The sequence below is a fragment of the Stigmatopora nigra genome, chromosome 16 (assembly GCF_051989575.1).
Source record: "Stigmatopora nigra isolate UIUO_SnigA chromosome 16, RoL_Snig_1.1, whole genome shotgun sequence".
Lineage (NCBI taxonomy): Eukaryota > Metazoa > Chordata > Actinopteri > Syngnathiformes > Syngnathidae > Stigmatopora > Stigmatopora nigra.
Genome location: NC_135523.1, coordinates 7,575,263 through 7,591,582, shown reverse-complemented (window position 1 = coordinate 7,591,582; position 16,320 = coordinate 7,575,263). Strand labels below are relative to the sequence as shown.

Here is a 16,320-nt window from a genome sequence, read left to right as displayed (position 1 = left end):
GCTCATAAAAAATGATGGGGTGGGTTAATACGAAAAAAGCTAAAGTAAATAGCCCACATTTTCAACTACTAGCTGCTACTTATGGTTTATAATTCAGTGCATATTTTTTCTGGATTCTTACATTCAAATGCATTTCATGTCTTTTATTGTAAACATTTTACAATGCATTTTAAAATGGGCCATTCATTGTAGGTGCATCTTATACTCCGGTGTGTCTTTGAGTGCAGAAAAAAATGAGTACCTAGTTTTTTTTGGGTGAAATTTGGTGTGTATGGCCTCTTATCCGTAAATTACATTATTGGCATACCAATGATGGGATTCTGCAGGCTCCAAAGCTTTAACCCTTCACTTAGTTTCTGGGAATTATGCATACTTTGATTACATTAGTGAGGTATGATTGTCCATTTAGTAAGCAAATAAGGTGTGCGCCCATGCAAGTACTATTTAATTTGACTGTGTTTTTCCACATCATCAGGGAGAGAGCTACTTAAAGGAGGTTAAACTGATGGTGGAGATCCTGCGCAGTGCTGTCTACGACAACCGGGAATGCAAAGTGAGCCTCTGTGTCCTGCCTTTTTAATTCCCCGCTGCTAATTGTGTTTAAAGTGTTCCTCTGAGGACCCAACGTTGTGCTTGTAAATGAGGCTCAACTTACTCCTCAAAAAAGTATTTGCTTCAACTCCTTTTAACACTCTTGAAGCGTATTCATTACTCAAATAGGCTGGCTTCAGGAGGAGGAAAAAAATTGTTCCTTTTTGGAACCAAAAAGTCGTGCCATGTACAAAGGATTTTTGGTGCTGAACTAATTCCAGAAAAGATCAGTTTTTCACACTTTAATTATTTCTACTGAGTAATTAGTAAATGTAGAAAGTTATTTTAATGTTAGCAACTCTTCTATTATATACAACCTTTGAAAATAATTCAAATTTTAATGTAATATTAAAAACATTGTCGTTATTTATGCCGCAATAAGGTGATGTAAAACCACGTGACAGGGTGTTATAAAAGGCTCTTAAATATTCCACCTTTTCTGTTTCAGTCAATGCAGAGTTCATTATACAAAAAAAACTTTATTTAGTCATCTTTTGATGGCGTGTCTGTAATAAATGTTTACTGATGCTGACACAGGTGTAAATGCCCCAAAAGGGTCTCAAATTACGCTTTTTTCCTCAAAAGGGAATCTATGATGGGCCTTTTTGGAGGAAAATACACCTGTTAACCTCCACCCACTAGTGAAGAATTATGATGTCGACTAATCTTGATTTAGAATTTTAATAGTGGCGTCAAAGTGATTCACCAGAAGTACATTTTACCACAGGTTACTTAGCATTGCTTATACTAACTTTTTATACAGTGAAGCAGGGCTCTATCTAATATGCACAAGCACGTAACATGGCTGACGCAAGGACAGATTTTACAGAAATATGTGCAAAGTATTTTGGTCACAATAGAAGAGCATTAACATCATGCCAAAAAAGAATTTCTCTCTAGGAGGAGTCAGATTTTTTTTTTTTTTGAGTTGACACTGTCATCTGGTGGCTAGTGAAATACTCTCCTGTTGTAATCTTAGAAAAACATAGGACAGCAACAAATAATTGTCCTGATGGTCTTTGATTGTGTAAATAATGGAAGGCGCCATTTTTTGTCACCACATTCTGACATAAAAATGGCAACTTCTCTTTAAACCAACCATAGGTATTAAAAAGGATTTGTAGGCTTTGTTGGGACAGCCGGACCATCATTGACCACATCAGGCAGCTGGTCAATGATAAATCTAGAGTGGAATTCTGAAGGTTATTCTATCCCAAATGCTCACTAAATTTGCTCCCTGTTTCCACATCTACTTTAATATGCACTAAAAACATCATTTCGCTCAAGGGATTCTCAGCAGAGATGTGCACACAGGTCTTATTCTTTTAGCCAATGATTGTGTTCCTTCAGTGTCAAGAGAGGGATATGGAAAAAAGCACACAAAGTATGCTGAAAATCCACTGCAGTGGTCGATTGAGGCAAAATTATAAAAGGGTCATTCCAGAATTGGAGTATATATATTTTTTCCTCCAAACCAAATTGTCAGATCAAGCTTATAAACTCACTTTTTGCACTTTTTTATATAGTTACCCTTGATTGATTGTCACACAACTTCATGCAAAACAGTTATGAGTTTAATCAAAAGAAGTCAATTATTCTTTTTCTTTTTTTAAATTTACCGATTTAAATATTAATGTTTATCCTCTTGGTCAGCAGTAGCATCTCTAGCTAAAATAGTTATACTATTTTCTACTCCAACTTCTGTTATTCGCTAAAGTTTTGCAACCGTGTTATTGCGACTATGCAAAATATAATATTTTGAAATAATACACTTTACCATTGATCTGTCAGCTGACCTAATCAAGCCATTCATAATTCTTTGTCACCTATTGTCCACTAATATGAGCAGAAAATCAAAGTGAACGCCTATTTTTCACTTTCCCAAAATGCCAAAAACTCACTTTCAAATACTGTACATTTGGACTTATCTGCAACCCAACTTATTTTCCTGTTTATGAAGGATTATGTTTCTTATTTGTAGGTTTTGGCCAAAGATGCATCTATCACACTGGTGTTGTACGGCCTTTGGCCTTGGCTCCTAATGGATGATCCCATCATGGAGGCAATTCTGGAGTTTCTCTGTGTCTACACGGCTGACTGCCCCAAAGGTTTCTATCTCCATCTCACTTGTTTACTGTATGTTTTCTTTGCACTGCCTCATGTTTTGCCCAATGCACCCATTGTCCACTGCACATCACTGTGTATTGTGTGTCCAAGAGCAACAAGCATCATCACTCCACAATGGCCATACTGTGATTAGGAACGGTCGTCTGGCTTTGTGCGATATATATATTTATATTTTTTTGCCGCTTCTCTGTTCTGTCTCAGTAATTAGTATTCCAGTTTAATTGGGAGTCTAAATGCCGAAAGGCTTGTAAGAAGAAGGTGTTTTTTTGAGTTGAAGAAAAGGGGAGATTCATATGAAGCAATTAATAAATAGCTTGAGGTCTCTTTGATGTGAGTGTGCCAGGGCTGCACTTGGGCAATGGAAATTGCAAGTGTTATTTGCAAGACTCGTGAATCTATTTCCTGGCAGTATTTTTGTGTCTCTCGTTCTATTTGATTGACACTGTTTCCTCGGCGGGGATCAGTGCTACAGAACTCCCATGTAAGCACAGAGACTTGAGGCTCCAGATATCAGTGAAGTCAGCCAATAGTATTTCCCTAAAGGTGAAACGAACAGCGGGTCGCGTTAAGGCTGCCTGCAGTTAGGCTTAATGTTACACCATCCACCCTCCGGCTACCATTTTGTCTCCAGAGACAAAAGAGAATGTTTCAACTAAAGCCTTTCATCTAACGTATTGTTTGCAGTCGGTTTGTTTTAATCCGAGCATGCTTTGACACGTATTGTTTTTAGGGACAGAAATGTCAACATTAAATAGGGGGAAATTTATACCAAATGTGGGAAAATAAATCATCCATTTTGCATGCATCCAAATTATTCATCTGACTGCGGGAAGTAGATCCATAATAAAGATATTCCTTGACTGGTGTTGAGAGCCCGAGGCTAACATCAGCATACATATGCCACTGAGCTAAAATTAATTAAAACCGACACACCACCTGCTTGTTTAATTGGCAGTATCACTTGTCAAGTCTGGTACTTGTTTATAAAAGCTATTACTACTGAAATAAAAATAAATAGTTTACATTGCTTTTCTAAATGGTAAGGTGTTGGAATTGATGAAAGAGATATCCACAGGCGCTATGTTGTCAACAACACTCTAAAAAACTACAAAAATCAATTAACATGAATGACCTCAAGAATTGCCTCAAAACTCACAGGCGTTATGTTATTAATACCATTAATTCAAGATCTTCCTGCAAAGGTTGAGTAAATATTTTTTTCTCTGGTGCAGTTTGTTTTTAATTTATGGCATATTCAATGTGCAGTCGTGCAAAGATGTTTTGGTGTGGCATGTAGGAAGCCAAGTACTTGACGTCTCAGTTTTTATAACATTTAATGTGATGTTACTGGATAGTGATGAGATATATTGTACAACAAAAAAAGGTTTGTCTTTAAATTGGAAGTACATGTTTAATCCAGTCACTTGTAGTGGTACATTTGTCTGACTTTGGCGCATTGAGAATGGGATTTTTACTTATTCAGTAGTGGGGCGATTGTGAGTTTGAATGGTTGTTTGTCCATGTGACCTATGATTAATTCGCGACCAGTTCAGGGTGTAAAACGCCTTTCGCCAAAAGTCTGCTGTGATAGGCGACCACGAATAGTAAAATTGCTGTTGAAAATGGATATTTACTAAATTTCAATGTTCAGAAAAATTAAAACATCCAAAAATACAACACAAAAATATGTATTGCTGAATTTTCTAATACCCCCCCCACCCCCCGCCCCCCCCAACTACTCTAACTGTCCTCCAGAACTCTAATGATATTCTCTCAATAATTTCTGTCCCAGCATGCAGTTCCATGTGTAGCGGGGGGTCAAGTGTCCTGCCGGGACCAAAAGCCCCAGCGAGTGGCTCACTAATGCACTCCATCATGAAGTTGGCCTCGGGCCTTGCAGCTGATAACAGCTCCATCCATAAACTGGCTTTATCCTTGCTGGCTAACTTGGTTATTTCTCGTGACTGCCGGGGCATCTTGCAGAAGGTAAGATTTGTGGTGCTCTAGTTGGGTTTATTCAGTGATCTAATCAGCACCCATTTTCAGCAGCTTCACTTTGCTTAGTAATATCATGAAATTGGTAGTGGTTGGGTGTTAGTGTTCTTTGCCATCTGTTAAGTGGTCAATGGAATCGTTAGAGAAAACTAAATGGGGACCAAGCATAATAATATATAAAACTTATGCACATACTGTTGACATTGCGCTCAAATCTGCCCTTTTGGCCATAGCATTATGCCCACATAATAAGCCAAGATGACTGCGGGCCTTAATGCGCAGATCCATTTTTTGGGATTATATGTAGCCTGGTGGCCGTGTGGTTAACACATCGGCCTTAAATTCTGGAATGAAGGGTTCAATCCCAGATTCGAACATTCCTGTGTGGAGTTTGCATGTTCATCACGAGCCTGCACAGGGTTTGTCCGGGTACTCCAATTACCTCTTAGATTCCAAAAACATATAACTGTTGTAGTAGTACTAGAGGGATGCGTCATACATCCAATAGATGAAGTTGCAGTAGTAGTAATAGTGATTAGGGGTTGTGTTGTCAACTAGATTGAGCTGTGCTAATGGGAATTTCATATAATGATTAACCAATATTCAATCATATATCAAAGGCCTTTATTGTCATCATACACAGCTGTGTATAGCAAAATTGGAATATAAGGCACATCGGGTTATAAGCTGCACTGCCGTTTTTTCATAAAAATGAAGTCTGTTGCGCCTTATAGTGTGAAAAATACAGTACTTTGCTAGTAATTTCGGGCATCCAATTTTTCTTCAACTCTTTTGTACTTTATACTTACCGGTATTGATGTGAAATTGGTCTTAAATCTTATTCTTTATGTTTTTTAGAAAAAGTCCTTAATTTGGCTTGTTAAAACCTGCAGAGGCCTTGTTCTCTCCCCCAGCAAGTTTGATGACCATGCAATTTTGTTCTGCTCCCAGCACAACTTCCTGCAAGCCTTCATATCGGTGCCCATCCCCAAAGTGGGTGGCGCCAGAGGCACGGGCACCCTGATGGGTCTATGGATCCGGCTCTTTGTCAACCTTTCGTTTTCTGACGACGGCCAGGAAAGTATCTTCAGAGTAGTCGGGGCACTGGATGTCCTGGTGGATCTGGCACCGTATCGCCGCTCTGCACTGCTCGCCCTTCACAACCTTTGCTTCTATTCCACCAACAAGCCACACATCATTGCCAATGGTATGAGAAGTGATGAAGGAGATTCTGGTTTACTCTAATTAGTCTATCAGTTGCAACCTCTTGTTGGCATTGGGCAGTAATTTAGAAATTCTGCATGTAAATCAAACTACCCCTCAAAAATTGTATAATTATTGATACTGTACGTTCTTATTGGAGAGCTTTGTGGCAGAAAATCAACCATATTTCAGTTGTTGAATGACCCTACATACCTGTTTACCTCTTTCCTTTTTTTTTACCCTTCAGACAAAGCCCTGAAAGTCCTGTTCGGCTGTCTGGAAAGCAAAGAGATGGAGATATGCTGTATGGGAGCATCTGCACTTTGGGCTTTGCTCCATAATAACCAACGGGTATACACACACACACACACACACACACATTCACAAACACACACAACGGTGCTCAAAGTGGATGAGTTTGGGCTTTATCTCCGAGCGTAAATAAAAGCAGTGGCTGCATCTTCTTCTCTCTGTAAGCAGAATAAATCTTTAGAAAGGCTTTTTTTTAAAGCCCCTGACCAGCAACTTTTATCTTTGCATTATCAAGACACCATTATAAAAAGTCTGCTGGTCTTAGACTTAATACAGAATGCCTTAATCTTTCCTCTTTTTTTCCCCCGTAAGGCCAAGATTTCCCTCAAGTGTCCTTCGGTTCGATTGAGGATTGTGGAAGCTCACCGTATGTGTAACAAGGGTATGTGTTTGCTTTGATTTATACAATTGAACTTAACTGTAGAATATATATATATTTTTTTTAATGTATATATTTCATGATGCAGGTGCTGAAAAAACCCAAGAGCCGTTAAGCACCTACTTGTTGGAGTGCCTTGAAAAACTCTCCCAGTTAATTAACACGTGATTGCCACTTTTTATATTGATACGTTTTATGAATCATGATTTGGAAATATTTTTTTATTAAAGTATAAATGGATAACTTTTTAAGACTGCTTTGCTACTTATTTTAGATACACAAATTTAATCAAGGGTTGCATTGAATGCTATTATTTTTTTAAGTTTTTTTATTTATGTTTATTTATGAAAAGTTTGAACTAGGGTGACGTTAGTCTTCTAAAAATGACAAATTATACCAAATACTGAAATAAATTTTAATTTTAACGCATTATTCCCACATTCCGAATAGCCTTAAATTAGTCTCTTATTGCAGATATGCCAGGAATAGTAATTCGACGTATTTTTATATATATTTTAACAATTACTTTGAACTGTTCACACTGGTATTGGTTTCGACACAGTATGTCCCAAAAATTATATTATTGTTTAATTAGATTTAAGTGTTTTGACAGGATACTCTAAATTTTGCTTCTTAAAATTCATATTTATTTATTTACCTATGTATTTCACACTTTTACCTGTACCTATTTTTTGGCAGGATAAGGAATCTTGGTTCAAATATGCCATAATGCCAATATGGATGCATAATACGTCTTATATACAAGTGTGGCCTAAATGTGGAAGAATGCAGTGTACTGTTTTCTTGTCAAATTTCTAGCTGTGGTTTATAATACCCCAAAACTAGGACAACATCATTATTTTTTTTAAAAATCCAACAGTTTGGGGGTGCCATGGCTACTACTCATTAGTCATGAAGTGGTGACCCATTAAAACCAAAGTGAATGGTCCACCATGAGTTCTGTGTTTTGATCGAACACTTTGAAAGTGAGGTAGATTTTCTGAGCCTTCACCCATTATCTTGGTAAGTTGAATTTGTGTACCTCTACTATTTGGGGTAAGAACCTATTGTTCCTCTTTTATTGGATGTGAATTGAATGTTTTTATTGTCATTATACAAGTGTGATGGAATTTTTGTGTTCTAAATTCAAGCAGATTCATGGTCTTTTTTTTCAGGATTTTTCATTATGCCATAAGCTTGCAACTTCTTTCTACACTGACTTGTCAAGTGCCTATGTGTGTATGCTTTTGCATCTTCAATGAGCTAGTGCCAAGCTAACAAAAAGTGCATGATGTGCCTGTGGCCCAAGAGTGAGTAGGAAGTTACAGCACGGGTGTCTTTCCAGTCTGATCAATGCAGCTTTCATTCTCCTCCGCCGGGCCGAGATGGAAGTCGTACAAAAGAGGCGCTGGTACTTCATGGCACTTGTCTTCCTCCCTTTTCTTAAAGGTAGGGACAAAATATATTATATTTTATGTTTTTTTTATTAGAGTATATATTAGTACTTTTGTTTTACAACTAAAGAACATTAGGAATTTCATTTTAACTTATTACAGTTCCTATTTTCCTTTCATCATTGACTCGTCTGAACATTTTACTTTTTGTAACTTGTGGGAATGAAAATCGTAGATAGATTTTGTAAAAATGTGTGCACTATTGCACTTTTGATAACGTGCCAACTCATTTGCTCGAAGCTTGCAACGTGCTTTTTTTTTTAAAATCCTACTGGGGGCAATAACATGAACAATTGCTACACACTTCTGTTTAATGTTATATCAGTAAAAGCAAGTATATCAGTGTTTGTTGAATTCTGTTTGTGCCATGTCAATTAAGGTTAAATGGAGTGCACTATTCGATAAAAACCAACAGGGGAACTGTTCTCAATTTACAAATTTACGTATTGATAGATTTTTTTTAGAGGGTGTAAGGGACCAAACATCTCATTTGTGGCATCTTAATGGCAAAGAACTTGCTTTGAAATACGGGTAGAAAGTACATTTAGTTATAACATAATTCTGTCAAATGGGATACAGTGGTTTTATTGTAACAACCATCAGCATTGTAAACCTTTAAAGTGTCAATTGCTTACACATTTTTGCTATTCGATGCAGGGCTTGGTAGTTGTCACCCATATATTGTGTGAGAACACTGTGCCATCTTAAGATACAAAATGACATCAACTAGTTAATGCCTTCGCTCCACCCCTGATGGTCCTTCTATTGAAATGTGTGTTCTTCATTGGCCATCTGCAACTGTGATTCTTAATCCTTGTTGTTTTTTTATGTAAATATCTCCCAGGGAACCGCTTTTAATAATTAAAAAAATATATTTTCTTTAAAATAGCAGTCTAAATTGATAGCGAGTGATATTTTCACTTTTAGGGACTTATGCATTCATCTTTATTAAAGTTCTTATCCTTTCAATGCCCCCAAAAAGGGGTTTACGCAGATACTGCTCCGGAAATAGAGACGATCACGATCCACCTACAGGAGGGGATGGTCCTGGACTGTTTGTGCCCATGGGATGGAAACCTCACGATGGTGTCATGGACTAAAGAGCCAGACACTAATTCTATAGCTGTATTTCACCCAGAGTACGGAGTAGCTACCACTTACCATTACCGGGACCGGATTGAGTTCTTGAGAACCACACCTATGGATGGAAGCATTTCCATGAAGAATGTTACACACCAGGATATTGGGGTGTATCACTGCTCTGTTCAGACATTTCCCCAGGGGCCCTGGATCAGGAGTATTCAGGTGGAGGATTTAGGTAGGTGTTAAATCCATTATTTACTTGAAATTAGAGATTTTTTTGATTGCACATTTTTGCATCAATGTCCAAGTAACCTAATTTAGAGAATCTGTCAATATAGTATGGATCTAGTTGTTTGTAAATGAATTAATGATTCATTTAAACAAAGCTTTTCCTGCTGGTGGTTGCTCAAAATATTCAAATATACAAATAAGAGAAAAAAATGACATGAGTTACCCAAATGTATAGACTCGGAACACGGGTTATGGGATATGATGGGTATTGGAGACATTATGAGGAAAGGCAATCTGGGATTAATCACATTTAATTGGCTAAAATAGTCCTGGCATTAATAATGTAATGAATATACATCTTTAATTGTAGTATGAGTAGTAGTAATAGTATAGTAGTGGTTAGGAATTGTGTTGTGCATCAACTTGATACTACTATACTATTACTACTACTAATACTACAACTACAGCTTCATCTAGTGACTAGATGAAGCTGTAGTTGTAGTATTAGTGGTAGTAATAGTATAGTAGTAGTTGGGAATTGTGTTATACTATGAATTACCTAATTTTAAATTAGTTTTATATATAAAGGACACATGATTATAAAATACTGTGGTGGTAGTTTAGTGTACTAGATTCTAGTGGATGTTGCAATCCCCTACTACTACTACTACTACTACTACTACTACTAATACTACTACTACTACCTCCGCATTTTATAATCCAGTGCCCTTTATATATGAAAGTAATTCATTGAAGGTGTGCGTTATAATGCGGGAAAATTTGGTATCTTTTATTTTTCCCTGGGAAGCATATAATAAAGATGCCTTTCTTGAAAATTCTATACTAGGCTCGTTAAAAAAACAAGTTTCTAACTCCACTTTTAAAATAAAACGTATATAGGTTTTAGACATTATAAAACAGTCTTTTTCACACAATGATGAAACTGTTAAAGTAACCGGAAAAAGGACATCTTTACTTTCACATTGAATTTTCTTTTGATTTGCTTCCTCCTGTAAACACAGATGAGCCTCCACAAGAAGATAAAGAGGACAGCGTTGAAGCCATGCAGGTAGACACATATATGACAGCAGAACTCAGCAGTAACCTAACGCTTGAATGCAAGCGCGGGGGCAACAGCACGACCGTCCACCAGGCTGTTGTGGAACATATGGCACCCGGTCAATCGTGGGTCATCATTGGCATATGCAAGCAAGTGGAGGGTGGTGTGCTGATTGAAGACTACGGTGATCGTGGTCAGGTCAACTGTCAAGACAACCTGGATGTTATTCTGCAGCTGAGTCCTGTTCTCAAGCAAGATGGTGGCTACTACCGCTGCAGTTACAGCACGGATGTTGGCTTGCAGACCAACACCTTCTTGGTCACTGTGCCAAAAGGTTGCCTTTCTCACATTCTAATCCTTTAAGGCAAGGGTGTCAGACTCGGGTTGGTTCCTTGGCCGTGTTAACGTCAACTCGATTTTTTGTGGGCCATACCATTTTAGATATAATATTTAGATATTTTTTTTTATAAATGGATTAAAAGAACTGGATTAAAAGCCCTGAATATTCAGTTTTTTTATTTTTTAGATCTAAAACAATGTTTATTTTAGCTTTTTTTAAATATATTTTTAGATTTTCCAAAATGATTATTGAACTAAATACTGAAAGAATTGATTAAAAAATTACAATCATTGATTAAAAAGGGGGAAAATCAGGAAATTTAATATACATCTATACTCTTCATTTTAATTTGATCCTAAAACACAAAGTGGGCACTCATGATTTACTTTCCCGGGCCACACACAATGATGTAGTGGGCCAGATTTGGCCCCTAGGCCGCCACTTTGACACCTGTGCTTTAAGGCAATTGCTCAAATTTTCCCAACCAAGTAGATTTCATTGTGCACAGTCAAATGTGGCACATAGGCAGTTGAATCAGCACTAAAAAAATGTTTGATACTTCCCTAAATGTCCCTACCAACAAAAACAATATAAAAAGTCATACACTGTAATATTTGGTTGGATCCCCTTTAGCTTTAATCATAGTACGGTTTGGCTCTGACATTTTTGGAAGAAGCGTATTCTAATCCATTCATTTTCCATACCGCTGATCTGTGTCAGAGTCGCAAGGGTGCCAGAGGCTATCCCAGCTGACTTTGGGCACCAGGGGCCCTGTACAAATGTGTTCCGCCGCTCTGGAACAGTGTGAATCTGGACTCATCAGACCACATGACCTTCTTCCATTGCCACAGAGTCCAATCTTTAACCCCATTGAGAATCTTTGGGATGTGCTGGAGAACATTTTTTGCAGCGTTCTCATTCTAGCATTATCTTGGTGAAAAAAATAATGCAACATGGGATGGAAATTAACGTTGTGACAATGCATGTTAATAGAAATAATGTCAACATGAATGCATGCAGTAATCAAAAGTGGTCGAACTAAATTATTAGAACTAAATTATTAATTATTAGCAAATTATTAAATAATGAAAAATGTAAAAAAAAACATAAGCGCAATAGAAGAAAACTGCCATGTGAAGATAGAACAAAAAGACACGGGTAAATAGAAAACCGATTCAAAAAATAAGACGAAACAAGAAAGAAAAATAAATCAAAAGGGATTCAAAGGGATTCAAAGTAAAAGTATTTTAAAAACAGACCAGAATTCAGGAAGTGATACATTTTTTAATACAGTGCATCTAATTTTTGACGAGTGTTAACTGTTCTTTCCATTTTAGGTGGCTTCAGCCTGTCTGTATTTATGATGTATGTTTACTTGGCGATTGGAATTGCTGGACTAATTTTACTGACCGCTCTTCTCATCGTCCTGTTGAGACGCAGGTAAGACCGGGCAGCATACCAGGGGTGGGCAAAGTATGGACTGAAGTCAGTGTAAAGTGAATATAGAATTTCTTTTTACAGAGTTAGTGGACAAGCTTGACAAGTTCTTGAAAATTGTAACAATTAATTATTTTTTTACAAATCAAATATGGCCTTTAAACACACATCCACTTTTGGGGTGTCTTGTGTTAAAATGCAATTGAAAAATGGATCATTTTGATGCCATTTATCTGAAATGCATGTATATATTCTGATCAAAGTTCATCAAATTCCACAGAAAGAAGAACAGACGAGAAGATAGCAGGGATAAACTGCACACATCTTACCCACCGGTAAGCTTTGCACCGCAAAAAAAAGTTGATTTGGTACATTTTTTTATTGAATTGACCTTGTATTGTTAATATAAACTACAGTTTAAAATATTATGATTTTGTTCAATGCCAAATGCCACATTTCACTGTTCTGTCATACTTTATTTTACTGTCCAAACTGCCATATTTGCTTAATAACTATCCACTTGACAGAAATTGAATAAAGATCAGTTTTAAAGTGGTACAAGCACTAAAAAACATGACTTTTCCTCCATGTTTTCCCTAGAGTTGGCGGCAATGGTGGGCGAACGAGATTTGCGGACCAGTCTACTGAAACGTGGACTACATGTAATGACACCGCCATCTCGCTAGTTCTTCTTTCTTTCAAAAAGATCAACAATACCATTAAAAAAATTCATCTTACCTCTACTTTTGTCTTTTAATTTAAAAATGTGTATCAGTATACATCTTTAAAAAAAAATCAAGAATCAAAAGGACTTGAGTCACACTCCTCCTACACGAGAACATTCAAGTTTATTACCTGTCATCAAAAAACATATTTACATGAGTGAAAACTGCCACATCATGAAAGTGCTACCAATGTTTTTTTGATCACACATTAAAACCAACATGACAACTATAGATTTTCATAAATAAAACACACACACACGCACCCACACACACACACAAAGTGACACATAATGGGAAAGGGTTGTGGAACAATTAAGTGCTTGTACATTTCCATCATGTCCTATAGACTTTGTTTCTATACCAACTAAATTATAACATTCAAATAAATTGCCACCAAAGGACAAAATCTTGAAAACATGTCGTTTTTTTCCAGATTTTGCACAAAAAATATGATGTGCCAGCGAGTGTATTACAGGCGATTACGGTGCTAACTTTCATGTATTCTTTAATAAACCACAACAAGGTTACAAGAGGTCTCAATGGGTCTGAAGGCACTTCTTAAGTGAGGACCGAAAAATGGAAAAAGGAGGGAGTGAGTGGCCAGCAAATCAATAATATTCCATTTTAGTTTTAATACACTGTCTTGTTTTGCTACATTTTTTAGTATTGTGTTGACTTGCTGTATTGATTAGTGCAGTTTAGGGGTGGAAAAGTGAACTAAAAACTTAATAATCAATATATTTTGTCAAATAAGATCTTAATTTGAGGGGAAAATATGCAACATTTGTAATAGACTACATTGTGGATACAAATGAAGGAAAAATTGCAATAAATGTATAGTTTTTCCCTAATATTTGTATGCTCAATCCTGATTTAGAAAGGAATTTAAGAGTAGGAGTGGGTAAATTGTCAAATTTCCTTGTATAATGATGTAAAAGAGCCCAATAATTGCTAAAATATAAATATTTTAAATTATACATTAAATGTTTCAAACATATTCTAAAACATTTGATAAATTAGAGTTAATGTAGTTGTGCATATTTATTAAAGCATCTATTTCAAATGAGAATTATTGGAAGGAGTTCTTCCAACAAAAATAAATACAAATTGGGGATTCCTATTGAAAAATGACTGGAATAAGTTTGATATGTCTGCTACATTAAGATCAACAGATCAATGTAATTCACTTTCAAGTAGACTAGTTTCAAACATTCTGAAATGAATACAAAATAAAAAAAGGACTTTTAAGACGCAACTGCTGCCGTTAAACTAGACATTTTGAAAACCAATGAAATGACACCGTTGATTCATACAGTTGTACACATGAGACAATTTGTGTCTCCAGTGTCCTCAGTCATCCACATTTGTCATTGGAGCGGCCTTCTATTGCAAGAGGAAGCTCGGCCACTAGAGGGCGAGCGCTGCCTGTGTTCTCCATTCTCCTTTTCCGCTTCCCTTCCGGGCTCGTGGGACAAGAAGTTTGGGAAGGTCTGAGCTCGAGGGATGAACGCCATGGACAAGCTGCTCCCTGGGAAAAGAAACAACAAAACATGAAGATCGTGGATCCCACTGCCTCCATGCTGAGGGAGTTCGACGTGAGGTTGGTTCCCGCATAAATCAGACGTGAATACAAAACAGAAATAGTATTATCTATTTACCATAATTACAGAGAACATGTTTGGAATTTTAAAATTATTTCCTCATTAAAAATGATTAATTATAAATTATGGTTCATTATAATAATTTTTTCCTGATATAATAAATTACTAAAAATATTTTTATTTGATTTGATTTAAGCAAACAAAATTAGATATATTTTTAATTATGAAAATTAACTATTATAAATAAACTGCGTTAAATATTACTTTATTTCTTATTAAACAATGTTATAATTGTTTTATTTTATGCATATATATTACTATTATTTTGTCTGTTTTTTTATTTGTTTTTTATTTTTTTGATTTTTATTATTATTAAAACATGCAATCAAATTTCCCCATCACATTTTCCATTTTCTCTGATATTTTGTATTTATTCATTTTCACAAGGAAAACATCTCTTTTACATAATTTTTAATCAATCTCAAAGGGAAAAAGCAATTAATAATAGCTTACTTTTTTTTGAATGGTGGAAACATTTCCCTAATGATGACTATAATTGTTAACCATACAAAACAATTTGATTTATGATATTAATCAATAAATTGATTCTTTTTTAAATCCCCCTCTGTGAATGCACAGTTAGCATGTCCACCTCATAATTCTAGAATTTAAGTGTTCAATCTTAAATTGGGACCTACCAATATAGAATTTGCATACTATCCATATTCTTGCATGGGTTTTCTCACATGACTTCCTAAACTGGCACACCAGATTAATTGTTCCAAATCCTTCTGCGGTAGAGCTGATAAATCAGTGACTCAATTCGGTATTTCCTGGCATCTTTGGCCATACCCATTTTAAAACGAAAGCAATCCCCTTGATAAATAGCTTTTGCTATGATCCATGCCGTCAGTGGCAGATAAGTCTCATCACACTGGCTGGCCCTTTGAGACCTACTTCCTTGCTGTGAAATCTCCAAGCTATCGGTCCTGCCTGATCAAACTAAGTGCCTCCCATTAAAGGAAAGCAGGAAGAAATGTTCCCCACAAAATATGCAAAGAGAGAGCGGAATAGAGCACAAATAAGGAAAAAGACACAAGAGAATTTGGTCCAAGTCCAGGTAAACTAATGCCAATTGTTCCTCCGACACATCAATTCTGAAGTAGTTTTCATTATAAATTGCAAGCATATTTGATGGAGTTGTCAATTCAAACATTGCCTTGAGCAGGTTCATTGAAGCTGAGAAATAAACAAGTGTGTGCACTGCCGTAATTAGTCCTCTGGACCTATTTAAAAGCAATCAGAAGATGATTCAGCAAATTGCCTGTGCTGATTGGATATTCATCTTGTGTGCAGCAGTGCACTACCACACAGCTGTTCTTGTCCAAAAAAGGACTGGGGACTGCTTTTTAACAATGATCAACCACAATCCCCTATGTATAATATTGAACCTGAGCCATAAACACTATGTATTGTACCTACTACGTGTTGGTATCATTTAACTGGCATTAGATTAATAGTTGTGTTTTGGTCATTTGTTTTTGCACTGTATTTTTCAAACCAGAATACACACTTAAGTATAAATCGTGCTATGCAAAAAATGCTGAGAAGACAAAAAATATGTAAATACTGGAATATAAGTCACAGTTTTGGGTTGTTTTTTTTGTTTTGTTTAGAGACTAAGATTTTTTTTTACATTAGAGTAAATGAACATTCAAATTCACCTGCATTTAGAAATATGTACATATAAAAAAGTGGAGTTTATTATTTATTATTGGATAG

The 16,320-nt window shown here is 36.2% G+C and overlaps 4 protein-coding genes across 6 annotated transcripts in view; 3 read left to right on the top strand and 1 right to left on the bottom strand.

Annotated features, from left to right (window-relative positions):
• Positions 1–6,858, top strand: part of rttn (rotatin) — a 33,775-nt gene extending 26,917 nt beyond the window's left edge. The window contains exons 43-49 of the mRNA XM_077736336.1: positions 476–553; positions 2,573–2,699; positions 4,511–4,704; positions 5,665–5,920; positions 6,164–6,267; positions 6,541–6,610; positions 6,696–6,858. Coding sequence (XP_077592462.1) covers positions 476–553; positions 2,573–2,699; positions 4,511–4,704; positions 5,665–5,920; positions 6,164–6,267; positions 6,541–6,610; positions 6,696–6,775 — 909 coding nt within the window. The 3' untranslated portion in view covers positions 6,776–6,858. The remainder of the gene's footprint in view (positions 1–475; positions 554–2,572; positions 2,700–4,510; positions 4,705–5,664; positions 5,921–6,163; positions 6,268–6,540; positions 6,611–6,695) is intronic.
• A 1,053-nt stretch (positions 6,859–7,911) lies between these two features.
• On the top strand, positions 7,912–13,752 carry cd226 (CD226 molecule). Its single transcript, XM_077736274.1, has 6 exons — positions 7,912–8,056; positions 9,044–9,379; positions 10,398–10,769; positions 12,113–12,215; positions 12,493–12,547; positions 12,813–13,752. Exons 1-6 carry the CDS (start codon positions 7,993–7,995, stop codon positions 12,858–12,860), a joined length of 978 nt encoding a protein of 325 aa, XP_077592400.1. The 5' UTR covers positions 7,912–7,992; the 3' UTR covers positions 12,861–13,752.
• Positions 13,042–16,320, bottom strand: part of dok6 (docking protein 6) — a 37,824-nt gene continuing 34,545 nt past the window's right edge. The window contains exon 8 of the mRNA XM_077736272.1: positions 13,042–14,465. Within this exon, the coding sequence (XP_077592398.1) occupies positions 14,305–14,465 (161 nt within the window). The 3' untranslated portion in view covers positions 13,042–14,304. The remainder of the gene's footprint in view (positions 14,466–16,320) is intronic.
• The window catches only part of LOC144209777 (uncharacterized), a 101,374-nt gene continuing 99,296 nt past the window's right edge, over positions 14,243–16,320 (top strand). For 2 of the 3 annotated variants that reach the window (XM_077736280.1, XM_077736278.1), the window contains exon 1: positions 14,244–14,537. The gene's annotated coding sequence lies outside the window, so the exon portion shown is untranslated. Of the gene's footprint in view, positions 14,538–16,320 lie in introns of all 3 variants that reach the window. The other variant, XM_077736279.1, reaches the window with a different exon arrangement.